Source organism: Pinus tabuliformis, chromosome 9 (genome assembly GCF_031772625.1).
Source record: "Pinus tabuliformis cultivar Carrire ecotype Pingquan chromosome 9, CPIR1, whole genome shotgun sequence".
In the NCBI taxonomy this organism is placed as follows: Eukaryota; Viridiplantae; Streptophyta; class Pinopsida; order Pinales; family Pinaceae; genus Pinus; species Pinus tabuliformis.
In genome coordinates, this window is record NC_142307.1 from 821,466,130 (window position 1) to 821,492,532 (window position 26,403).

Consider the following 26,403-nt stretch of genomic DNA (forward strand, 5'->3'; position numbering starts at 1 on the left):
CTTTTATGCAAGTGGATTTAGGTTTGATGCAGAGGTTATGGATGGATTTTACCAATGTATTTAGAGGATGGTGTTGACTTCTGCTAAACGCAATGAGATTTCCAAACAACTTGAGGTATATAAGTTGAGTTCTGGGACATTTGGGTATGATATGGCTATCCAAGATAGGACTGCTAGGATGCTAGGTAAGCTACAAGTAAAATTTATTTCAATTTTCACTTTCAAATTTCAATGTGTTTCCTTTCTATGACTATCTATGATTCTATTTGAAATTTTGACATTTTTTACTTAATGGAAAATTGAAATATAAGTCATTATCTTTCCTTGGAAATTTGAATCCTTTCCATTTATTTGTTGTAGATGTTTGGTGGGAAAACTATGGTAGAAGAGTCCCAGAGTTGCAAAACTTGTCATTCGAGTGCTAAGTCAAACTTGCAGCTCTTCAACGTGGGAGCGCAATTGGAGTGTCTTTGAAAAGATACACTTCAAGAAGCACAACAGGTTAGAAACTTCAAATTTAAATTTAATGTTGTTTATAAGTTCATTAATTTAATTTGTGGCATACGTGGGACATCTTCCTGGATCTTGATTCCTCTAATGATTAAGCACAAAATGCCCCTCATGTAGGCTAGATGTCCACTGCCTCAATGACATGGTATATGTCTACTACAATCTCAGGTTATGGGTCAAGCAGATAAACAAAGTACGTGATATAGAGGCCATTTCATTGGAGGCATTTGACACCACGAATCTGTTGAGGGTGGAGACTGAGAAGCTTATCATGGAAGAGGTCGAGGAGAAGGAGGATGCTCCACTTGTAGGAGAGACTAATTTAGAGCAGGGGGGTGAATTTGAGAGTGTGCCAGAGCCACAACCACTGCTACCACAACCACCTCCACAAACACTGCCAACTAGGAGAAGAGGCAAAAGACATCACACTTCATCTTCCAAATTTCCCCCAAGAGTTTCACCTTCCACTTCAAGCTCAGGCTCAACACATCCACCTACTTCTTCTAGAAGAAGAATGACCTTTGCCCATAAAAGGGATATAGGGAATCGTTGAAACTTGCTATTTTAGTGCATCATGATTAGCCTTGTAGACTTGTAGTATCTAGATGCCTCATGATGATCATCTCATGAGATACACCTTTTTGTTTTGATACAATTTTCTTTGATCTTATTAAGACTTTTGACTTAGGAGAGTCAAGACTGCCAGTTTTTGTAGCATCGGATGTGTTCTAGCCACAAAATTTTGTGGAGAGGCTAGACTACATGAGATCTCCAAAACCCAAAAATCGTTTCTGGAAATTCCACCTAGAAATGACTTAATTAGATTATTAGTCGTTTTTTAAATATTTCCTAAGTCTAAACTTAGAAAATATGACTAATTAATCAGAATTAATTAAATTATGGTGGGAATGTTCTAGAAACTCACACGGATCGACTTTAAGTTAATCCTAGCCATCGATTAAGATCTAATCTTGGCCACTGAAGTCTCAACAGAAGATTTAAGAAGTTGATGGGGCTTGGAGAAAACACTTGAACAGTTCGATTTCATGAGCAGATCGATTTCCTGAGTAGCAGCATTCAGTTGTCGAAGAGAGAGCCATAGAAATCGAAGCAGTGAGAGAGGGGCAGGGATAGTGAAGCCAGAGGAAGATTTCTTGATCCGGTGAGTGCATTTGCAGAGAGGCAGAGAAGCCACAAAGAGGTTGACGCGGAGCAGCGCAGTAGCCTTTAGAGGCAAAGTCGAATTGTTGGGGAGAAGCAGAATTTCAATGCCAGAAGTTGGGCAGAGGTTCCAAAGGCCAGGAGAGACGTTTTCCCAGAAAGCAGTTGATCAGACGGCTTGAGGAGAAGTTGTTCCAAGTTGAGAGAAGCAACAATTGTGTCAGGGTTATGCAGTGACTGCGTAGAGGCAGTTTGGACAGCTCAATTTGAGCTGAGGTCAGTGCCGAGATTTTCCTGTGGAGTGAGTAGTTTCTCCTCACTAGATTTTCTTGCTAGTATTTCTCTGTAGGATTGCCAGTTTCGGCATCCAATTGTACTCAGATTATTTCACTGCTGCATAATAATAAAACCCTTAGTTGTTGCACTGGTTTTCCCGAGTTGGGTTTTTCCAGAGACATTGGTCCAAAAATAATTGTGACATGTGAAAATTCTATCACTACAGCAACTGATTTATTTTTCCTACTTATTCCACAATAAGTTATTTATGAAATTACTTCAATAAACATTATAATAAACGCTGCTACAGATATCACACCATAATACAGAAACAAACATATGCACAAGCATTAACACATTGACACAGATATTTTGGACAACAGTCCCTGGAAAAACCCAATGTGGGAAAACCGGTGCAGCAAGGGAGGATTTTATTATTCAACAATTCTTCAATACAACAAGGTGCCAAACTGGCTTACCCACAAAGAGAAATAATTATATAGCACTTCTCCCAATCCTAGTGTCAGCCCGGTTGACCTTTGCATGGCTCTCAAACCCTCTGCATCAGCCCCTGCTTGACTGTGTTAGCCCTGGGCCTCTCTGTGTCACCCATGCAGGCCCAGCTAGTGACTGCGCAGTCTTCTGCTACTTCTGCGTCTGCCTAAAAAGCCCTGTGTCTGCCTCTCCTGCCTCAACACTGATCTCTAGTGGTTGATCCCACCTCTTTGCTCTGTACTTGCTGCCTCCTGACTGCTCACCAGACCACTGCTTCAATTTCTCAGATAACCCCGCTCCAGAAATTGAACTGACTGGTCTCCCTCAGTGTGTTCTCCAAGTGACCCTCAAGCCTCCTCTTATACTTTTCTCGTTGACAAATCAACAGCCGAGATTAAGTCCCTAATCAACGGCTAAGATAAGATCTGGCTTCATCCATGACTTTTGAACCATTCTAACATAGTTTTATATTAATTCACATTAATATTTTATTTTCCTTAAGTTTAGACTTAGGGACTTCATTAAAAATATTAATTATTTTAATATCTCCCAAACTGTTTAGAATCTACCCAAACCCTTTCAGAGTATTGGAGATCTCATGTGCCTTAGCCTCTCCACCAATTTTCGTGGCTAGAGCACATCCGATGCTACCCCAAATGAGCATGACATTTTATGTGTGTGTGTGTTAGTATTTCTTCCAATGTTTATGTGTTTATTTCTTCCGCAGTTTATTTGTATAGGTTGCAGTGTGATTGATTCAGTATTTGTTGTAGCTCATAGTAAATAAATTGTTAAATTTAATTAACAATTAGGAGAATTATTTCCAGTTGCAGCAATAAGAATCGGGGGACCGTTTTTTCACATGGTATCGGAGCTAAGTTGAGCAACCAGAGTGCTTAGTAGCAAAGGAGGAGTTTCGTTGTTCATTGAGAGGCAGAAGTTCAAAACCCTAAAGGCAGTGTAGTCACCTTGGCCAAGAGGACAAATTCTTGAGGAGAAATTGATTTTTTTGAGAGGGACAAAAAAATTTGATCTCTCCAGACGAGGGTTTGCAGAGGCAGAGGGAGCAGCTAGTATTTTTTGCAGAGCAAATCTCTAGCTGGATACAACAGTTTGTTGGATCAGAACTAGCGTCAGAAGGAAGAAGAGCACACACTGAGGGAAAATCTTCCTTAGGGAACTTCTAGTCTCAAGAAGTTCGAATTCCTTAGCAGATCAACAGTCGTTGTGTGCAGAGTTCCTCACTCCAGAAGGGAGGGCGAATAGATGAGCAACAGCTAAGCAGAAGGGAAGAGGAGATTTTCGACATCATTTTGAGATGGCCACTGTCGGACTTCGAGATCAGGACAGGTTGGACGGTGCTTCCAACTATGTCATCTGGAAGGCAAGGATGTCCTTCCTTCTAGATGAATATGGCCTGAAGCCATATATTGATGCAGTGGTAGCTACCCCCATGGATGCAAATCAGCTGAAGGAATACCAAAAGGAGATGGCGAGGGCGAAGAGATTGATCCTAGATGGTGTCCAGGATCATGTTGTATCACACATAGTGACCAAGGGAATAACCAAGGAGATGTGGGATATACTTTCCACGCTATACCAATGCACTTCCGAGCAACGAAAGATGTACTTGGAGGAAAAGTTGAGATGCACCAAAATGGAGAAAGGGGAAAGCATAGACCCCTTCCTCACTAGGATTCAAGAGATCCGGGATCAGTTGTCAGTTGTTGGGGCAGCGCCTCAAGCCACAAAGCTAGTGTGATTGGCACTCAACAGTGTCTCCGAGGAGTGACAGGGATTCGTCAAAAGCATTTTGGGCAGAGAAACCTTGCCAAGGTGGGACGGGATGTGCGTCGATTTGCAGCAAGAGTAGTTGAGATGAGCTCTATTGAAGAGCTCCATCAATGGCAGCAACAACGGATCGAAGCAGGTGAAGGAGGAGGAGAATGTGGCCCTCGGATCAAAGGGTCCCAGTCAAGGATAGGGGGAGCAGCGAAAGAAGAAGGACTTGTCAAAGGTCAAGTGCTTCAGATGTGGTGAGCTTGGCCACTATAGCACCCAGTGACCTCTTAGGAAGAAGGACAAGGAAGAGAAGTAGGACCAATAGGCAACATCAGTAGAAATCGATAGGCTTTCCTCCAGACTGGAAGAAGACTTCACCATGTTTGCTGACATACCCCCAGGAGTCAAATGGGGTGACTTGGTGCTATAGCCCCAGAGTGCTACAAATGGGCAGGATTCTTGAGGAGGTCCACCTCTTGAATCAATACCTTACTACAGGGCCCACAGTATCTTGTAGCAGGATGGATCAATGGAAGTAGATGCAATCAGATGCCACAATGACAGATGCAGAGTCTAGTTGCAATCAGATGTTAGGGAGGGCAGTGCAAAGTTGGCAGCAGTGCAGGTGGCACAGTGCAGAGTCAGCAGCAGCGCAAATACCTCAATGATAGCGCAGATACTAGCAATAGTCAAAGACTCGGGAGAAATACGCATCATATTGATCACAGTTGATTCAGTGTTTAGGATGCTATTCAGTTGTATATGTTGCAGTTGCAGCAGCAACAGATGGAGAGGGAGTTGCGGTGCAGGTGCAATGCTGGCAATAGTTTTGCAGGGTCAGCAGCAGCATAGATGCAACACATATCAGAGTTGCACAATAGTTGGTGGGTAGTAGCAGCCAGACATCAATAGCGTGACAGGAGATGATGCAGAGACAAGGTATTGCTACAGGACGCAGCAGCACTAGAACACATTCCTCGTTAAGAGGGAGTGTTAGTTTTTGTAGCATCGGATGTGTTCTAGCCACGAAATTTTGTGGAGAGGCTAGAATACATGAAATCTCCAAAACCCATAAATCGTTTATGGAAATTCCACCTAGAAATGACTTAATTAGATTATTAGTCGTTTTTAAAATATTTCCTAAGTCTAAACGTAGGAAATATGACTAATTAATCAGAATTAATTAAGTTATGGCGGGAATGTTCTAAAAACTCACAAGGATCGATTTCAAGTTAATCATGGCCATCGATTAAGATCTAATCTTCGTCGTTGAAGTCTCAACAAAGGATTATAAGAAGAAATCGATGGGGCTTGGACTCTGGAGAAAACACTTGAGCAATTCGATTTCATGAGCAGATTGATTTCCTGAGTAGCAACATTTAGTTGTTAGAGAGCCAGAGAAATCAAAGCAGTGAGAGAGGGGTAGAGACCGTGAAGCCGAAGGAAAATTACCTGATCCAGTGAGTGCATTTACAGAGAGGCAGAGAAGCCACAGTGAGGCTGATGCAAAGCAGCACAATAGCCTCTAGAGGCAAAGTTGAATTGTTGGGGAGAAGCAAAATTTCAATGCCAGAAGTTGGGCAGAGGTTCCAGAGGGCAGGGGAGACGTTTTCCCAGACAATAGCTGATTAGATGGCTTGAGGAGAAGATGTTCCAAACTAAGAGTAGCAACAACTACACTAGGGTGACATAGTGACTACGCAGAGGCAGTTTGGACGCTCAATTTGAGCTGAGGTCAGTGTCGGGATTTGCCTGTGGAGTGAGGAATTTCTCTTCAAGATTTTCTTGCCAGTATATCTCATAGGATTGCCAGTTTTGACATCCAATTGTACTCAGATTATTTCACTGCTGCATAATAATAAAACCCTCAATTGCTGCACCGGTTTTCTCGAGGGTTTTTCCAAGGACATTGGTCCAAAAATAACTGTCATTTTATGTGTGCGTGTTAGTATTTCTTCTGGTGTTTATGTGTTTATTTCTTTCGTAGTTTATTTGTGTAGGTTGTAGTGTGATTGATTTAGTATTTGTTGTAGCTCACAATAAATAAATTGTTAAATTTAATTAACAATTAGGAGAATTATTTCCAATTGCTACAATAGGAATCAGGTGACCGATTTTTCACGAAGACAAATATCATATTTAAGTATCGATGTTTGATGTACCACTTGACATCTTATACATTTTATAGAGTAGTTTTATCTTCATATATATGTGACAATGTGTTTGTTTGATGTTGATGTTGCTTTACAAGTTTAAAAAATTGAGAAAAAATGAGTATTTTTTTATTTTTTAAGTTTCCGGATAATTTCCCCGATATTGCTAATAACTAAGATTTGGGACCCCTGGCGATAAATTGCCGATAACGAGAAATGTAACATTGATCCAAGGTCCACAACCTACAAAGAGCATTTTCACAAGTTATTCACAAACACTTGTGAAATAATATGTCAATCACATAACTTTATTATTGAGAACTATTCCATTCCCAGCCAGGATTTCACACAACACCCATGACCGCAGAATCAGATAACATCCATATCTGGATTTTAAGAGAATTTATGGTGAGTGAAAAGGGAGAATGGTGCCCATATCTTGTAATTGTTGTTACATGCATGGAGTCATTTCCTATCTAGGTACTGTACAGCAGTATATTATTTTATTATTTGCGTACTTTATTTTTTTATAATTAATTTATTCTGCACTCTTGCTAGTCCTAGTTCATCTCATACATGAAAGTTAAATTGATGAACATCAATACTCTTGGTCACTCTACTTCATCTCATTCATGAAAGTTAAATGTAAACTAGTGTTGTGCACTCACGGTCCTTGAAGCTTTGGAGTCATATTCATTGGTTGACTGTCTCCAGGAATAGTTCCTTGCAGCCTGTTGCTCTGCAGACGCAATTCTTCAAGTTTCTCCAAATCCCCAAGTTCTGGAGGTATGGTGCCTGCCAAATTATTGCCCTCCAGGAATCTGCACAAGAAGGTATATACTTATGTGAGTGCATTTAAAATAATCAAAAGAGAGACATGCTAATGCATTTGTTAATAATATCCAGCATCGGGGTCGATCAAAGTGCACCAGATTGGATTTATCTTACATTCTGGCAATGTTTGACAAATTTCCAATTTCATTGGGAATGGCACCACTAAGCCGATTCAAAGCCAGATCCAAATTCTGTAGATTCTTTAGTCGACCAAGTTCTCTTGGTATGGTACCCAGAATATTGTTTGCACGAAGGTTCCTGCATAAGATACCAATTTGCTCGAGGTTGTTCATGTCAACAGTTCGGCAAACGTGTTCATATTCCTAGATTAACTTATTACTGTACAAAAACTTGGCTCATGTGCAAGCTTCATTTGAGTAATAGGCACTTACAGTGTCTGCAGCGAAGCTAGAAGGCCCAATTCTGGTGCTAGAACCCCTTTAAGAGATGTGTATGGAAGATTTCTGCATATAAATTTCTTAAACTTATTCGAGTACTTTGAATCTCAAGTATACAATGCATCAAAAGAAAACAACTGATTCAAACAACTTGGAGAGACTCAACATCAAATGTTCTTCCAATTCTACTCATTTGAAATTAAAAATGGATCTGTGATTCAATTCATCATGGGATTCTAGGTGGCACAACACCAGGACTTGGGACATGCAAGAGACGTGGATACGAGCGTCCAACACAGGACACAGCAACATTCGAAATGTGACAAGGATATATATATATATATATATATATATATATTCAAAAAATTTAGAACATTTACAAAATATTAATATTGATGCAACTAATTCCTACATCAAACATACAAGAAATTGGAGTATTCAAGAATCAACACACATAAAATAGTAGTTTAGAAGTTAGAACTACAGTTTTCTCATTGAGTCCCTTGATGTCATCGAAATCACAATGTATTACATAGACACTAATATTACAGGTAGACATGCCAATGGCAAAATACAAAATAGAGCAGATAGCAGATACGGTGGATATGTTCTTTCTTGAGCTTGGTGTCTTGTTATAGCAAAGTGGTTTGCAGTGCCGGCAGTTTCTCCTATAGCATAGTGGTTTGCAGTGCCGACAGCTTCTCCTCAAGCAGACAGAGTAGTGACAGCAGTAGATGGACTTGGAGAAGGGGATGAACACCAAAATTGGCGTTCTTCCCTTTTTCCTTTAACCTTTGTGGTATAAAAGAAGAACACTAAAATTGGAGAAACGACAATTTCACCTCCTTTTTTCTTCTTTACCTACACAATGTTAGAGCATTTTCCTGTGGCTGGAAGTGAAAAAAGGAGGTGAAATTGCTTTTCTAGTTCTGTTTTGGTTCCTTGCACGTCCAACACTCAAGACATGATAGGTCATGTGTCAGAATCAAGTTTTCCACGTGTCTTGTTTTTTTTAGGAAATGTGTCAAACTCATGTCCAACACCTGCCTAAGTGTGTCATGTATTTGAGACATGGGATACAGACATACAGACCCTGGGGGATGTGTCTGGCCTCTTAGGAGATACATATAACATGGCCTCACACTATACAATTCTTGGCTATTCTGAATCCATATTAACTATATTAGAACCATGATAACCATTCAATTGTTGTTGATGTTGCTTTTGAAAAAAAGTATCCATATTAACTATATTACAACCATGATAACCATTCAATTGTTGTTGATGTTGCTTTTGAAAAAAAGTGTCCTATTTAAAGTAATAAAAGCACAACATAACATTACATCTGCTCTAGAATGTGCACACTATTTTTTGTGTTCTAAATTGACTCTCTATTGTCAATGCAACTAGATATAATGATCATCTGATTGCCCTCATTTTTCTAGGGAAAATAAAGGTTCCCTGGAAACACAAACTGACTTTCACCAATTTAAGAGTGACATAGTGGGTGAGTTCTAGGCACCTACCAAAACATGGTCGAAATTTTTGTGCGCTTTGCAGGTTTGATAAAAGCAAAAAAAGCATCCTGCAACTTCGGAGTGCAATAAGATTTGCAAACTCTGTAAACAAACTTTAGAGAAATGTAGTTTGAGAAGTGTTATTTTCCTGATAAATAATTGGATTGCTCAAAATTTTACAAGGTTGAAGCCAGGCAAAGAAGATCCAACTATAGAGCTTCATAGGGCAAATGGTTGCATATATAAAGGCATACATTCTCAAGTTCCAAGTTCTCTGTACAATTAACGCTTAGAAGCCATCCAATTAAAAGGGAACTAGGGAGGGTACATTGTCACCTATTGTATACTCCCTCTACACTTTGGGCTAGTGCTTTTCTACCCTCAGGAGAAATCCTTATGTGATCTAAAGTGCAAAAAAAATGACTTTGACCATCAACGACACTTTGTATCGGAAAATTAGTTTGCTGTAATTCAATTGTTACACTTAAATTCTGCTGAGAAATTGATGGGACATCAAGCTAATGTTCAGATCAGCTCTTATAATCATTAATTTGCTAAAATTCTTTGTGCAAATCTGCTCTCAAACACCTCAAATCTGCACTTACGAAGTGCAGACCCACATGTAAATCTCCAAAAGCAATGATGAGAAACTCTTAAAATTTTGTTTGTGACTGTAGTGCCTTGAATTCTGTGGGTTATGGAGACGGGTGTAGAAGAAAATTAACTGAGCAGGAGTGATTCCCAAGGCCAACCAACTCAGAAAATTCCAAGTAATAAAAAACACCGATAAAATGAGAATTAGCCTCCAAGTAACTGTCACCTTTATCCAATGCCATGCGTACAAGGTTTAGAGATATTGACTTCAAATTCAAAGTGGATGTCAACAGTCAGATTACTTCAAAAGCACCTTTTCCCACCAAGTTCAATGGTGCAGACGCATCATCACCACCCCACCATGGTTGCAGCATCCCGTGAACATTGAGAAGAGGTCAAGCGAGATAGCACTGTGGAAGAGCTAACGTGACAGTGGGTAATTTTTGTCCCAGGATTCATCCTCCACCATCCAAATTCCCTTGCTTTCATCTGACAACCCACGGTTTCCCAGACCCAAGGATTCTCGTAGCCAGCTGGAACTTCTGTTTCAAGAGGATTCGATCAGTATTTCTAATGTTTACATTTTGAGCAGTCCAAGCTGTAAAAAACCCCATGAGAAAATGACCATTTCTGCGTTGCATCATCTCTAGTTAGTTCCTTGTAATCAGCCACACTTAATTTGAATGATGGCTATTCTGCTGCCACATTACCAAGTGAAAACATCCTTCTGAGCCTTTTCTTCGAAATCTGGGTCTTTGTATATGTAATGATTGAATTTTGCTCCTAATCTTCCAGTCCTCATCTGAGTTATCCATTCTTGGAGCTGATAATGATGACGGTCCACCTTTAAATCACATCTATATGGCTTGTCCGGAAGACTTTCTGCAAAACAGCATGCCAAAGACAGCAGCCCTGTCTCCAGATGTGTTCATTGCATATTCCAGGCTTCTAAACAATAAGTTTGTAGATGAACAAAACATTTTGGAGGCTGCTTTCAGGATCAAAATATGAGACTAATTCCTTCAGTTGCTGGACTCAAACAAGCATCGTGAAGAAGAACATTACACGCAGCAGTCATGTTGAGACTAAGACTTCCAGCATTCAGGGATACTATCATTACAGCATTGAAAACTTTACTCTGAAGTAACCAGGACTGTTTATAACATGGACCAGTGTGTTCCACCATTGCATAATCAATAAGCCATGCCAGATATGACATTTAAAACCTTAGTTTGCCTTTGTACCTGGAACTATGAACCTGTATCCTCCAAAATATCCTGACAAGACCTGAAATAAGCCTCATCCCTTATGTCAATAACATGTTCGGAGCAGTTTCTTTATCACTGCCAAAACGGATTCCTCAACTGGAGAGGGCAGTACCATTCTGCTGTCAGAGTTGTATCTGTAATGTCCCCATTTTCAGTTTCCTCTATAGTACAGCCAAGATGGATTTCTAGGGTATGTGATGGCCAGGCCACAGGAGCAGTATTACATCATCAAGGGTCATGGAGGGGTTTTGAGGGATTTTTATGGGATCCTGTTATGAATATAATTCATATAAAAATAATAAATATAAATATAATAATAATAAATAATAATTAATTAACTAATGGTTAGTTAGTTAGTAATGAAGAGGCATGTCTTAGGTTTTTGACCAGATTCTCATGTATGAGAAATCAAACATGTCTTTTAACAATCTTGTCTATCCCCATCCTACCATTGCACCATTTAGGAGCAAGTGGGGATGGCACAATATCCACTAGGAAGCATTTGTCAGATAGGTCTTGTTGTCGCTGCGACAATGACCCTCCAAAATTTTTCCTTATTCATTTTTGGAGCCTACATGAACCGTCATTCCAAGCTATCTTGTGTCTTCTTGTTATTATTTCATGTTTTCCTAAGTGTCAACCATCCTTTGATCATTCCTAAGTGTTTCTTTTCCTCCTAGGTCAAAGTTTCCTAAGTGTCGTCTTCTTATCTTTGGAAGCACTTGTGTCATCTTTCTAAAGATAGGAAAATCACTAGATTTTCTTTGACTTAGTGTTAGCTTTTTTCACTTGACATGCATTCCACACAAAAGCAAGAAAGCACAACATTTTCTCCTAGAAAAAGCGTACTTTCTAAACTTAGTGATCATACAGGAACTGTTGGAGGAAACAATGCCCTCTTGAGCCTAAGTTCACTCTTATATCCCAAAGAAGTGCACTTCCTTCTCTTAGTTAAGTGCACTTCTTGCTCTCAACAATTGCGCCCTCCTTGTAAACATAAAGTGTGCCCTCTTGTTTCTCAAATATGTGCCCTTCTTTGCATGTTGAGGGCGTTCCTAGAAAATAGGGGCCCTCTCCACATAATGTAACTAACTCACTCATTAGTCGACAAGTGGTGATCATGCATTATCTTGCTTTGCATGTTGATTGTTTTATAAGTTGTCCAGTTCATTGCTCATTCTCACAATCACTATTCACTTCGGGCAGAGTGCATTTTTTCACCACAAGGACTTCTTATTCGATCTTGGTCACAAGTGCAGTGATTCTTGGTAAGTTTTGCAAAGTGTCATTTTTGTTTGCTTTAGTTGTTTTTTAGTGGCATTTTTGTTTTCCTTAGTGGTGTTTCAATCTATATTCTGTAACAGCCAAAAGTCGTATACGTAGCGGAAATCTTTAAAATCTTGATTTTGGGTAGCATCGGATGTGCTCTAGCCTTGAAATTTGGTGGAGAGGCTAAGGCACATGAGATCTCCAAGACCCAGAAATCGTTTGGAGAAATTCCACCCGGATGAGGAGTTATTAAAATAATTAATATTTTTAATGGGTTCCTAAGTCTAAACTTAGGAAAATAAAAATATTAATGGGTATTAATAAAGATAAGGGTGAGAAGCTTCTAAGAGATGAGGATCAAGTCTATTTTAATCTTAGCCATTGATTAGAGACTTAATCTCAGCCGTTGATTCATCAACAGGAAAAGTATAAGAGAAGACTTGAGGATCATTTGGAGACACACCGGTAGATACTCAGTATCCCAAGGAAAATCGATTCTCAAAGAGAAGGAGATCGATTTCAGAGGGAGAGTTGCAGGGTGGAGGAAGAGGAGGGCATCAGCAGCAGTCAGTGACTGAGGAGGAGGTGACGCAGGGGCATTGAGAGACAACGCAGAGGGAGACACAACCCTCACGTAGAGGGATGCAAAACCACGCAGAGTGATGCAGAAGTGATGCAAAAGTGGGAGAAGGGTCTCCAGGGTGTCAGAAAGTTTCCAGGGGAAAGTCTCAGGTGTTTTCTCTCAATTTCTCTGTAAAATCATTCCTTGTAAAGCGATTGTTGCTGAAGATTAATAAAACCCTCATCTGCTGCACCAGTTTTCCCACATTGGGTTTTTCCGGGGACAATTGTCCAAAAACAATTGTGTTGATGTGATTGGTTCTTGTGCATGTATATTGCTGTTATTTTCTCTGTGTAATTATGTGATAACTGTAGTAGAATTTATTTTAATGTTTGTTGAAGGGATTTCATAAATAACTTATTGTGAAGAGTAAGTAGGTGAAATAAATCAGTTGCAGTAGTAGAATTTCAAGTTAGAAATTTTCACATGGTATCAAAGCAGAGATCCGGCAACAGGAGAGAAGAATCAGCTATGGCTCAGGAGCATGATGCAGAGGCATCAACCCAAAGGGACTCACGCAGATTTCCAAAAGAAAGCACAAGGGACATGGATCACGGTTATTCTTGTTAGCTTCCAGACTGAAAGAAGAAGTCGCTTGCCTAGCAAACTCTGCCTCCTCTGAGGTTTGGTATATAGATAGTGGAGCTTCTTGGCATATGACGGGAATTCGAGAATGTTTTTCAAATTATCAGGAAGAAAGGATGAACTTTTAGATCACCATGTGAAATAAGGCAAAGTGTACCCCCATAGGAAGAGGTATTGTAGTCTTTCAAACTGTAGCAGTAGAGCGGCTTTGAGCAACCAATCTGCCGCATGTGCTAGGATTGGGGGTGAAATTACTCTCCGTATCTCAACTTCAAAACAAGGGCTATGACATTTTCTTCATTAAGGGGAAAGTATATGTCAAACACCCGAGTTGGAAAAAGAAGGCCCAGATTGGTATCAGAAGTAACAGGCTATATAGATTATAGTTAGAGTCTCCAATAGCATTGATAGGCAGCAATGGAGATAAAGATTTGAATGAACTATGGCACAGGAGGATGGGACACTTACACCATGGGGCTCTGAGAATTCTTAGGAAAACAGTACCAGGAGTTCCATAATTAAGTACCAAATGAGATGATGTATGTAGAGGCTGCGCTCTAGGCAAGTATGCCAAAGCAGCGTTTTCCAGAAGTAACAATAGAGCTCAGAGTGTTCTAGGATTGATACACTCAGACATCTGCGGACCTATGTCCATAAATGCTCTTAGTGGTGCCGAATACTTCGTCACCTTCATTGATGACCATTCCAAGAAAACTTGGATCTACTTTCTAAAAACCAGGGATGAGGTTTTTGGTCGATTCAAAGAGTTCAAGGCTCTAGTAGAGAATCTGACAGGAAAGAAGATAAAAGTGTTGCGCTCAGACAATGGTGGAGAGTACGTTGACAAGGACTTCACCGATTTTTGCGCTAGGGAAGGCATCAGAAGAGAGTGGACAGCTCCCTACAATCCAGAGCAGAATGGAGTAGCAGAAAGGAAAAACAGGACTATTGTGGAAGCAGCTAGGGCAATGCTGTATGATCAGGATATGCCCAAATTCCTGTGGGCAAAAGCATGCAGCACGACAGTTTATGTCCAGAACAGGACTCCACACAGGGCATTGGGCAAAATCACTCCGGAAAGGGTCTTCACCGGGAAGACACCTAAAGTCAGTCATTTCAGGATATTTGGGAGTTTGGCGTATTGTCGTATACCCGAAGAAAAGAGAAAGAAATTAGATCAAACTGCTGAGAAAGGATATCTTGTGGGATATAGTGAGAATGCTAAGGCATATAGAGTCTATCTTCCAGGGAGTAGGAAGGTAGTAGTTCAGCGGGATGTAAAGTTCATGGAGGACAGAGCTTTCAGGAAATCCCGAGAAATGCCTTCCGAGGAGCAGTCAAAAGACAATCCATTGGTCCAACCACTTTGACCAGTAGAAACTAGTACCAACAATTCTCCTAAAGGCAAAACTTCAGAACAGGATGAATCTCAAAAAGAGGAAGAGCTGATAGATGTACCCACTACCAGTGGAAAAACGAGTTGGGAACTCTGACAGATTCTACGAGATGTAGAGGACTTCATTGGTGCACCCAGGAATGATAAAAGGGAGTGAAGACAACCAGAAAGATACCAAGCCCTAGTAGCTCAGGTTGGGGAACCCTCTAGTTTCCTAGAGGTCAATCAACATCAAGTATGGGTAGATGCTATGGTGGAGGAATACAGTTCTATAATGGTCAATGATGTCTGGGAAGTGGTACCTAGGCCTCAGGATAGGTCAGTGGTAGGTTCGAGATGGATCTACAAAGTCAAATATGTTGTAGACGACAGTGTGGAGAAATACAAAGCCAGGTTTGTGGCTAAGGGGTATGCTCAGAAGGAAGGGATAGACTACGAAGAAACCTTTGCCCCAGTAGCCAGGTATACTTCTATTAGAACCGTGATATCCCTTGTAGCACAGATGGGGTGGGAGATTCACCAGATGGATTTCAAGACGGTGTTCTTGAACGGGGTGATAGAAGAAGAAGCATACATTGAACAACCAGAGGGTTTTGAGACACATGAGAAGAAATCTCATATATGCAGATTAAAGAAATCCTTGTATGGGCTTAAACAGGGACCTAGAGCATGGTATGGTCGAATTGATGGCCACTTGCAGAAGATGGGGTTTGTCAAGAGTGACGCAGATCCTAATTTCTACTATCTTGTCGTAGAGAATGAGCCTTCAATCTTGGTGTTATATGTGGATGATCTTTTCTTGACAGGATCATCCAGCCTCATCAAAGACTGCAAGAAAAGCTTAGCCACAGAATTCGACATGAAGGATATGAGGAAGTTTGATGGCAAAGATCCAGTAAATTGGATACTACAGATGGAGCAATATTTTGATCTACATGAGGTGCAACTATTACAAAAGGTACGTATTGCATCTTCATATTTAGAACCAACATTTGTCATCCTACTACTGTCATTCGGGGCTCCTGTAGCCAGATATGATCCAAGAATTTGGGTACCTCAAGGATCCTGCCCCTCATCTTCTGTAGTCCTCCTGACTACAACTCGATGTCTCCCCACCTCTTCTCTAGAGGTGCATGAGCAGTCGTGGCACAGTCGTCATCCGTCTCGACTTCTTTCTTCGCCTTAATAGGCGCTGCCTTGGAGTCAGAAGCCTCTCCCTTATTCTTCTTCGTGGGACACTTTTTTGCATAATGACCCAGCTCCCCACAATGGAATCACTTCACTTTGGAGATGTCCTTCTTCCTCTTCCCTTGTTGTCTTGCAGATGCCAAAGTCGCATCCTCCTCCTATTTCTTGATTCGACCTCCTTTGCTGCTACTTCCTGCCTTGGTCAACCGTCTGATCTCTTCCCATCCTAGAAGAATAGCTCAGCCCAAAATGCCTTGGACAAATGTCTCCCATTCCTCGGAGACTACATTCAGGGTGGTCCTCACCCTGCACTCTTGATCCGGTGTGGCCCCTATGGAAGTAAGTTGGTCCCAAATCTCCTGCAATCTGAGGAGGTATAGGCCTATTTTCTCCCCCTTCTGCATTTGATACGACCGTCACTGATTCTCTAATAGCATCTTTCGCTGCACGGAAGTGCCCTGATACAATGTCGTTAAAGTATCCTACATCTCCTTTGCCGTGTTCTTCTCGATAATATGTCGTACGGCATGATCCTTGACCCCATCAAGGATTATGCACTTTGCCTTCGCCATTGCATCCTCATACTTCTCATTATCAGCTGGGTCTACTGGGATAGCCATGGTTCTCAAAGCGAAACCCTTGATGCGATTTCTATCGAAAACAGACAAGATCCTGGCCTTCTAGATGACAAAGTTGGAGGCCCCATCCAACCTGTCTTGATCCCTCAGTCCATTCATTGCCAACTCCGCTCCTCTTCCGGACTCCCTCTAAGTCTCGACTTCCCTCCTGGAAGTTCTCTCCTAGACTCCATCTACCTTGGTTCTGTCCCATTAGGTACTGTTCTGCTCTAACAAAAACAACACCCCACCAACTCCACAATCTACCCACAGCTCCCTAGGCCCGACAACTGAAGAAACTGAGCCTTCCAGCGTTGCGCAATCCCGGCAAAGGCTGAATCACTCCTCTTGCCAACTACGTCAAGCCCACCTGGCTGAGTAGGATGACGTGGCTCTTCGTGAGCCTCTTCTGCCTCTCTCTGCCTCTGCGCTGGCCCTCTCTCTGGCTCGAAGTGATGACGCAGGTCCTCTGTGTCACTCCTTCTATGCTGCCTTCTGCTTAGGAGCAGCTCTATCTCTCGAGACAACTACTACTGCTACAAATTTCTGATATTGTTGGTGCCTTCAGTCCTCCTGTGATATGCAACACTTTTATACCATGTTGAAATTTCTAAATGTTACCCATTAGAAATCCCTACTGCATTATCTGGTTTATTTCACCTACTTGTTTATTCCTTAACAAGTTATTTATTCATATAAATACTGAAAATAAACACAAATGCAGCCTTAACTCATATATAGATCAACAACTGAAATACTAGACAAACACACAAGGGACACCGTTATTTTTGGACAATCATCCCTGGAAAAACCCAATGCGGGAAAACCGACGCAACAGTTCTAAGGGTTTTATTATTATGCAGATTTCTTGACTACAACTAGAGTGCCAAATTGGCTCACCCAACAAAGATTTTTACATGGCAGTAATACCTCTTCTCGAAGACAGATATTCAGCAAGTCTGCCCCACGAAAACTTTTCTGGTGCTTCTCCAAGGCTCTGCATCAGCCCTGCTAGCCTCTGTGTAGCTCTGGAACCCTCTGCGTCAACCTTCTGCCTCTCTGCGTCATCTTTCTGGCCTTCTGTGTCAACCACGCAGGCCCCTCAGCCTCTACACAGTCTCTAGCTGCCTCTGCGTGGCTCCTGCTGCCTCTGCGTAGCTCTGACTGCCTTTGCGTCAGCCTCTTCAGTCACTGTGCTGACCCTCTGGCACTATCTCTACCTATCTGCTATGTACTCACTGCCCCTCGCTGCAATGGATCACTTGTTTGAATTTTCTCAGCAATCCCTGCTCCAGAAAATCGAACTGACTGATCAATCTTGGTGTATCTCCAACTGACCCTCAAGCCTCCTCTTATACTTTTCCTGTTGAGTCTTCAACTGCCGAGATTAAGTCTCTAATCAATAGCTAAGATTCGATTTGGCTTGATCCATCTCATTTAGAACATTCTCACCCAATTTTATATTAATACCCATTAATATTTTAATTTTTCTATGTTTAGACTTAGGAACCCCATTAAAAATATTAATTATTTTAATATCTCTCTAACTGGGTGGAATTTCCCCAAACCATTTCTAGGTCTTGGAGATCTCATGTGCTTTAGCCTCTCCACCAATTTTCATGGCTAGAGCACATCCGATGCTACCACAAATCAACAGTAGCCTTATGAAGGGGTCAAAATTCTAGTTGCATCCTGTCTCAATAACATCATGAGGTTGACCGCACCTATACCCCCTTACAACGATGATATTATGAGGGGAGTTTTCAAACTGATAGTAGAGACCTTTCAGGACTTGGATAACACCGTGGGTCCTACCTTTGGGAAAAAGCTCTAGATTTTAGAAATCATGGCCATGATCAGATCATATGACATCATGTTTGATCTAGAGTGTGATGACCTAATTCTTCAAATGTTCCAATGCTTCTTCAGCATTAAGAAACATCATCCTGACATGGTCAAAACACACATGCAGTCCATTTTGTCTTCAGTTATGGGAGATTGTGATGCCATCTGCAAGTGCAGTCTAAATTGTTGGCCATTTAGAGGAAGGAACAGATGGTCTCACCCGCTGCTTATGAACTAGTCGAAAGGTTGGTTGAGTAGAACATAGGGAGGAGTTGTTGAGGATTTGTGGACCATGCAGCAAGAATGACTTATGGAGAAAGGGACTTTGCTTCATTTGCAAGGAACCTTGGGGGCCTAACCACTCATGTTTGAGTGACACTGAGGAGATGAAAGAGGTAGCTCAAGAGGAGATTCCTTCTGACTTTCCAGATGAGGATTCATCTTTTATAGTTGAGTCCATGGGTTTTTACAAGGATACCTCTGAGGAGGAGGAGCAGTCATGTGGAATTATTGACAGTAGCCCAAATGTGCATTCATGTTTGAGGGACAAGTATGATGAGTAGTCAACAGTCCCCATGAATAAAGAAGACCGAGTTGGAGACATTCAGGGAGATGAGCTACTAGTGCTAATTCCGCATGGAGAACACGTAGAGGGACGTGAATTGGATGAGGATGTTATGCATGATGAGCTATGTGTGGAGAGGCAGTTAGTGGCTCATGTTGAGCCCATGGTGGAGAAGGATGAGCAACCATCTTTTGGACCGACCATTGATGAGGGGTAGACAAATGCATAGGCAACCAGCGAAGCTGTAGCACTTTTAGACGTTAGGCCTTTCCAGGGGTACATAGACAGGGCTTGTAGCATGGTTTGCCCACTTTTGTCCATTATTGAAAGAGGGGCAAGGTTTCCTAGATGGATCCTACTGGTTGACTAGGAAGAGTTGAATGAGCTAAGCATGATGCGGCATACCGGAGCCCATACATTTGATCCTTCCCACGAGATGGATTAGTGGGAGATCATTAGTTGGTGTCCCACTGATGCGGCGATATTCTTTAGTTAGGGGCATAATACAATAGGTGCCTTTAGACATGAGAAATGCTATAGGCACCAATTGGCAGTGGGAAGTACGTCGACGACTCATCAACATTCCAATTGCACTAGCCCCGCATCAACATAGTGGTGTTGACCTTGGTTTGTGCCAGGAGTTGGATTAGAGAGAAGTGATGAGTTGGTATTTGATTGGTGGAGCAACATCTATGGCCAGAGGCAGAACACAACCAGAGTCATGGGGTATGGGCAATGATGAGTGGCCATTGCAGGGCTTTGGGATCCAGGAGGATCCATTGATGGCAGATTGAGTCAGCAACTTTTTTGGGACCCAAGTAACGAGGGAACCATTCATTTTTATCTAGCATGGAGGCATGATGTGACCCAGTGGTTTGTATGGGATCCTAGTATCAATGTGCAGATGCCTCTGTGATGGACAGATACAGATTGCTTGAGGGCAAGCAATCTTGGGGCGAGAGGACTTGTAATGTCCCCATTTTCAGTTTCCTCAATAATACAACCAAGATGGGTTTCCATGGTATGTGATGGTCAGGCCACAGGAGCAGGATTACATCATCAGGGGTCCCGGAGGGGTTTTGAAGGATTTTTATGGGATTCAATGACATTTACTTGGCATATTCATCATCAGGAGAAGTTCCACACAACTTGTTTTTGGTTTCGTTGCTTTCTAATAATTCCCATAAAACAGGGTTATTATTGAGCATAACTTAATTAATTATGCTTAAGGTGGCATTCCGAGAGGAATATTTGATGGAACACTTTAATGTAATAGCTCATTGGAACCAGAACGAGAAGATATATAGGATGAGATGCTAAGAAGTGACTTCTAGTGGCCAAAGAAAATATGGTGGGCGATTTACCATTTTCCCAAATTAAAAGTGACTTTAATTAGTCACTTAATTAAAAAGGGAAAATATTAATTAAGGGGAAAAGGCCAAAAGTGACTTAAATAAATTAAAAAGTCACTTAGGATGAAATCAAGGAGGAGCTTCTAGAATAATAATAAAATAATAAAAAATAAAATACTTCTAGAAGATTTCAGATCTATCTATCAAGCCTCTAAAATGAGGAGGAGATCATTTGGGACACCTTGGATTTAAGTATTTGTCTTTGGTGTGGGTTGGAGAACCTAGTTCTCTGCTTCTGTATCCCCAGGACAAAAACCTTTGGGTGATTTTGTGAGAGTGGGCGAGAACCCATCTCTTCCCTTGGAGAATTCATCCAGAATTCACAGGTTCTTTCATCAAATCAATTGTTATAGACGCTGATGCAACATTATTGTAGATCTCTTTGGGGCCATTACTTCAGCCATATTCCTGTCTCTTGTACCAACATATTTCCATATTAATAAAATAAGGCTAAGATTCTCTGCATGTTTATCTTGTTTATTCTTCAGTTGCAGATTATATTTTCGAGTTTTTTGTCGTTAATTTTATGGTCCAATCTACGTAAATTGTTTTTCAAATTGATAGTGTTAATTTTCGAAGCAAATTTATAATTTGGTATATTACAGTGTCCTCAAGCAAGGTTGTTAACGCGCACTTCAAGATTTCAAAATGCCTAATCATTTTGAGGGGTAACAAATGTTATGGATTACTAATCTTATGAGATTGTATGTGATGATGTGAAATATGGTTGGGCGGTTTAATCATTAGCAGGTTGTCGACCTTCCTTTTTCGCTTATAATCTCATGTTATAAATTACCTTCATTGTTTCATGGTTGCACGTTATCTCTTGTTTGCAAATTCTTAATGTTGACAGTACATCTTGCATAAGGGCCATCATGTACTCTCATTTAACCTACAAAAATCTACTAGGACTAGTGGTACATTAGTGTAAAGCTTGACTACATCTTTTCCATGTAAAGCCAGACCCTGTTTGTCCATATTTCTTGACTCCATACCTCTTGGATTGGCACTAGTCTCAGAAACCCACCATCCGTTTCTCATAAAATATATAATAAATTTACTTAGGGAAACCCCCCTTGTGTTGAAGGAGAATTGGCCTAAAGAGATAGAGGGCATTGTCATGGTGACATGGACAACCCCTCTTCATTCCTCTAAAATTGTGCTTTTGTTGTAGGGCTTTACCACATAAGGTGTGGGTTTGGGAGTTAACACCTCCCATTTTGTGCTAGTTTATTTAGATGTTATGTGTAGGCATCCTTGATTTATTGTGTTTTTGAGATTTAACTAGCACCCTCGTGGTTGTTATTTCCATGACATCCTCAATCACACCATTCAGGAATGGAATCACATGAATAGGATTGGAGTGACCCTTACACTCACTGAATAATCTGCTCTCCCACATTCACCTGAAATGAATGGAATGGCATGGAAGACTAGAGAACTCAAGAGAAATGGTGATCCATCATCTCAACTTCACTCTCAAGCGCTTATAGAATGAGCTTAGGAGTTTACAAAAAGATAGTTCCCTAGAATAGAATGAGAAAAGAAGCTTTAATTGATCCAGCGAAAGCATCGTACTTTTTTTGAGAATAGAGAAAAGAAAAGAAAATCTCCAAGGAAAGCATCTCCAAGGCCCACTAGTCATAGAAACTGTGGAGTAATTATTGGGAATTATAGCCAAGACAGAAACTTCCACACAGGTTTAGTGCGAATATGCGAGAAGTGATTTGTGATATTTTGAAAAGTAATTTTTGAGAAGTAATTGTATTTCCAAAAAGTCATTCGATTTTGAATTCACTTGAGTAAAAAATTAAAATCTTATATTCAGTTGTTATGTCTAAAAAGGTGTATCTCATGCATGCATAACTTAGACTAGGAGTAAACTCCAAAATAAACAAGGTTCTGGTCTCAATTAAAAGTATGAAGACATATCAAGATAGAGGTTTTCAACACACAATTGAGCAGTTGAGCAGGTTGAATGACCAAAAGAAAGAGAGAGGGAAAGGATTTAGGCAGAGGTGAGTCTGGGCAATGTGTAAAGGTCATACAGGGATCCACACAGTTTTGTACAATAGTACAGAATAATTCTACAATTGTAAAAAAGTCCATATAGTCATATGAATGGGACCATACAAATCTATATGATCTTACAGATGAATGAATCCATACAAAATGTACAAGCATGTTGTACAGTCATCCATACAACTTGTATAGACAGACCATAAAGTCTATACAACAAACCATACTTCTTGGGCAAGTCATTCCACTCAATTCAAAGTGATTTCAGTACCATGTAGTGCTGATTTTTGGAAGCTTGTGGAGATTTTCCTTGTAATTTTTTCCGAAGGAATGAAAATTTAATTTGGGAGGAGCATTATCTATGTATGTGTGAAATTGATTTTATACTTTTCTTATTTAATTGCTAGCAATTGTGTGATTGATGCTATGGTTTGAATTTGATTTCAGCACTAATTAAATTAAACAATTTGTTTAATTTAGATCATAAGGATGCCATTCATCTAGGCTTGGAATTTTTACATGGCATGAGAGTTAACTTCTCTTATTGAGATTCTCAAGGATTTGTAATAGTAAATCAACTGCCAAGAAAAAGGACCAGCAGTTAGAGGATTTAAATGTTTTATTTTCTGATTTGAGATTTTGTACAATAGATCTTAGATAAGTTAAGATAATTTTATTAATGTCTGACAAGTGACCACAAAAGTAGACCAATGGGATTGAAGAGTACAACTAGTATGAATACAATGTGGGAGTGCAAGTGCGTCTCCTAGAAAATGCTAAAAACAATACAAAGAAAGAAACCTACATAAGAATATTAGCAGAACATACGTATAAAACCATGACAAAGGGGCAATGATACAATAAGTGAGCATCCTGAGATTGATGGCCAAGGGCATGGAGGGTAAAGTGGGCATTGTCTCATTGTCAGAGTCCCCTAGAACTCTGAGGGAGCCAGAGATGGCACCAGTGAACCTTAGATTTGAGGATAGATTGAATGATGCCTCAAATTTCTTATCGTGGAAGGTGAGGGTTACACTCTCACTAGAAGAGAATGATCTCTGGGATACTATCAATGACACTATGACTCTACCTATAGATCCACAACAATTGGAAGCTCACAACAAAAGGAAAGTGAATGCCAAGCTGATGATCTTGGATGTTATATGTTATAGTGAAATATCGCACTTCCCAAGATGAAGTCCAAAATCTCAAGTGAGAGACCCACTACACCTCTAAGGGAGACACTGTCACCTCACCAACCCTCTTCTTTCTTGTGGGAAGCTCTCTGAATCGAGGAGGGTTCTCCCTGGTAAATCTTAGGCATCTAATGGCCCAATCAAACTAATTTACGAATCCCCAAAGCTTTCTACTTCAAATACCACCTTTCAAAGGATTGCACCGTTTAGGGCTTAAGGTGGATAGGATTGCTAGGGTTCTTGGGTAATTTCAAGGTTTTACTTCAAAGGGAAAATACCCAAACACACTGATCCAAATTTAAGAAGCGAATGAAATGAAATTTAGATTTAAAACCAAACACAGAGATACAATCAAACTGAACTTCAATTAATAAATAGATTTATTAAAACTATTTACATGCAGAATGAAAGAAAACTAGCTTGAATGGTGGTAGCTTATCTCTGAGAAGAGATGTGACGGTTGCATGTCTTCCTAAACTATGTTATAATAAGGCTCAAAGTCCTTTTTATCATGAAGAAACAATGAGAAACCATAAACATCAAAAACCATGATCCTAGGAGATGAAGTGCCAAAGGCTTATGGGCCTCGATGGGTAAGTGTTGGAAAATATGGAAACTTGTAAAACATAACTTACTTTCCTTATCTTCATTATTACATGTCATGTTAGTTGGTATTTTATTACTTCTTTAAATCTGTTCATCAAGCAATTACCAAACACAATGAAGATCACAAAGAGACATAGTACACAAGATGTAGGCTCCAAGCCAGGGCAAAACCCCTCCAAGGGGAAAACCAAGGAAATGCTTATCTTCTTATTTAGAATCTTCTTACAAAAGAGACTTCCAAGACCTAAAGACCCAAGCCAATAAACCCTCCAAGCCCCAAGCTAGCCCCCAACAAGATCTTCCTTGAGTCAGCTTTCAAAACTTCGATATTGCTACACTGCTACTGCAACTTTGACCCCTGCAATAGAATTTTGGCCCCCTGCATCTGCTACAGAGTTTCAACCTCCTGCAACACGCAGCTTCAAAAACCCTAGAGATAGAAGAGAAAACTTTCCTTGACAAAATTTTCATTTCTGCTCTTCTTCTTTGTCCTCCCAGCTACTCTTATTCTCCTTCGCTATTAGGGATTGAACTTGCTTGAGATGTGTGTCCAAATGAGTCGAATTGCACTTCTTTATATAGCCTTTTGTTGAGGGTTGAATTCCCTCCTTTTAGGCCAACTTGATCTACTCCTTGGGCCTGTTACCCACCATTTTGTAGGTGATATCCCTAGGAGAAGTTTTTTTCTCCAAGATATTCCTCAGTCGGCCACCAACAATCCCTTGCAGCCACCAACTAGCTCATTGTGCCATTTCTCCGCCACCTGAGCTAGCCATGTGGTCCCTCACCCATTTGTCATGATCATATGTTTGAAGGTGGAGCTCCCGAACCTAAATGTATGCCTTGTCATTTGGTAATTGAGTACTGTAGTTTGCTTATCATGGACACTTATGGGCATGGATTAATGGGGGAATTTGGCAGAAAGAATGGGCTAGGTCTGTGCTCTTGTCTGCTAGACCCCTTTGGGATATTAACCTTGGATTCTAGTCCCGTGGGATCTCTTTTACTGGCCATTTGGATTTAGGGATGGTATTTCACGAGAAACCCTGATTTTGGTTGTGAGGTCCCACTCCCTTATCCGTATATATTACCCCCTTTCCACTCATTACTTCCCCATTTATCATTTCTCCCACCTGGGTCCACATTCCTCCACTAGGTCCACATAGGGCTAGCTCTCCCCTTGCCCACACCTTGGGTCAGGCCAGGGATGACGCCCCGGACGTTGATGCAGTTGAAAAGAAAAGTAAAAGCATATTTGGCCACATTTAATAGGGAAATGTACTACAAAATGCAAAAAAGATGGCCAAGACCATAGTTGCAGGAAGCTTCCCCCCCCGGTTCTAAGGCCCGAAGCGCGTCCCGTGCGGATGCGCCCAAGAAGCATCCTTGGAAGCGTGCTTCCAAAATTCGGAAGCGCGCTTCCGCCTGTTTTGGATGCTTCCTGGACACTTCCTGAACGCTTCCTAAATGCTTCCGCCTGTTTGGGATGTTTGTTTCGAGTATAAATGCAAAAAAATATAAAATATATATATATATAGCAGACGCTTCGCTTCCTACATTTTTGGAAAATGACGCTTCCGCGTCCCCGCTCCATCCTCGCTTCATGCAACATTGGCCGAGACAAACACATTTAGCATGTGGGCAAAAGCCAATACATGAGCTCTACCCCATCATCATGGCCATCACCCTAGTTCCTACAGGTTCTATGAACCTCCTTCATCAAATAGAAACCCATGATTGTCCCAACCCCTAGTGGGAAATGAACCGCCCTACCTTAAAAGGAGGTATCCACTGCTACATCTCATACATCATGCTCTTATTGAGCCCCAAGCAGTCAATCAAAGAAAAATCATAAAAAGGAAAAAGGCATATAAAGAAGGGTGAAAAAATCATGGCTAGGGCACCTCAGGTACCACGATTTCTCCCTCCTATACATTATAAACCCAAGTGTGGGATTCCCTTTTATTGGTTACCCTTGCACCCCAGCATGTGGCCCAAGGCTGCCCCTTCTCATCCCCTACTTCATTCACCTCTCTATCACATAGCACCACCTTTTAAAGGATGTACCTTGAACATATTATCCCCTTTAGAAGTA

General features: G+C 40.9%; 1 protein-coding gene across 2 annotated transcripts in view; it reads right to left on the reverse strand.

Moving 5' to 3' along the window:
- LOC149151315 (putative LRR receptor-like serine/threonine-protein kinase At1g63430) overlaps positions 1 to 26,403 on the reverse strand; it is a 170,314-nt gene that overhangs the window by 62,327 nt on the left and 81,584 nt on the right. For both annotated transcript variants that reach the window (XM_089439384.1, XM_089439383.1), the window contains 3 exons: positions 7,604 to 7,675; positions 7,326 to 7,469; positions 7,046 to 7,198 (listed from right to left, as the gene is read on the reverse strand). In XM_089439384.1, the coding sequence (XP_089295510.1) occupies positions 7,046 to 7,198; positions 7,326 to 7,469; positions 7,604 to 7,675 (369 nt within the window). The remainder of the gene's footprint in view (positions 1 to 7,045; positions 7,199 to 7,325; positions 7,470 to 7,603; positions 7,676 to 26,403) is intronic.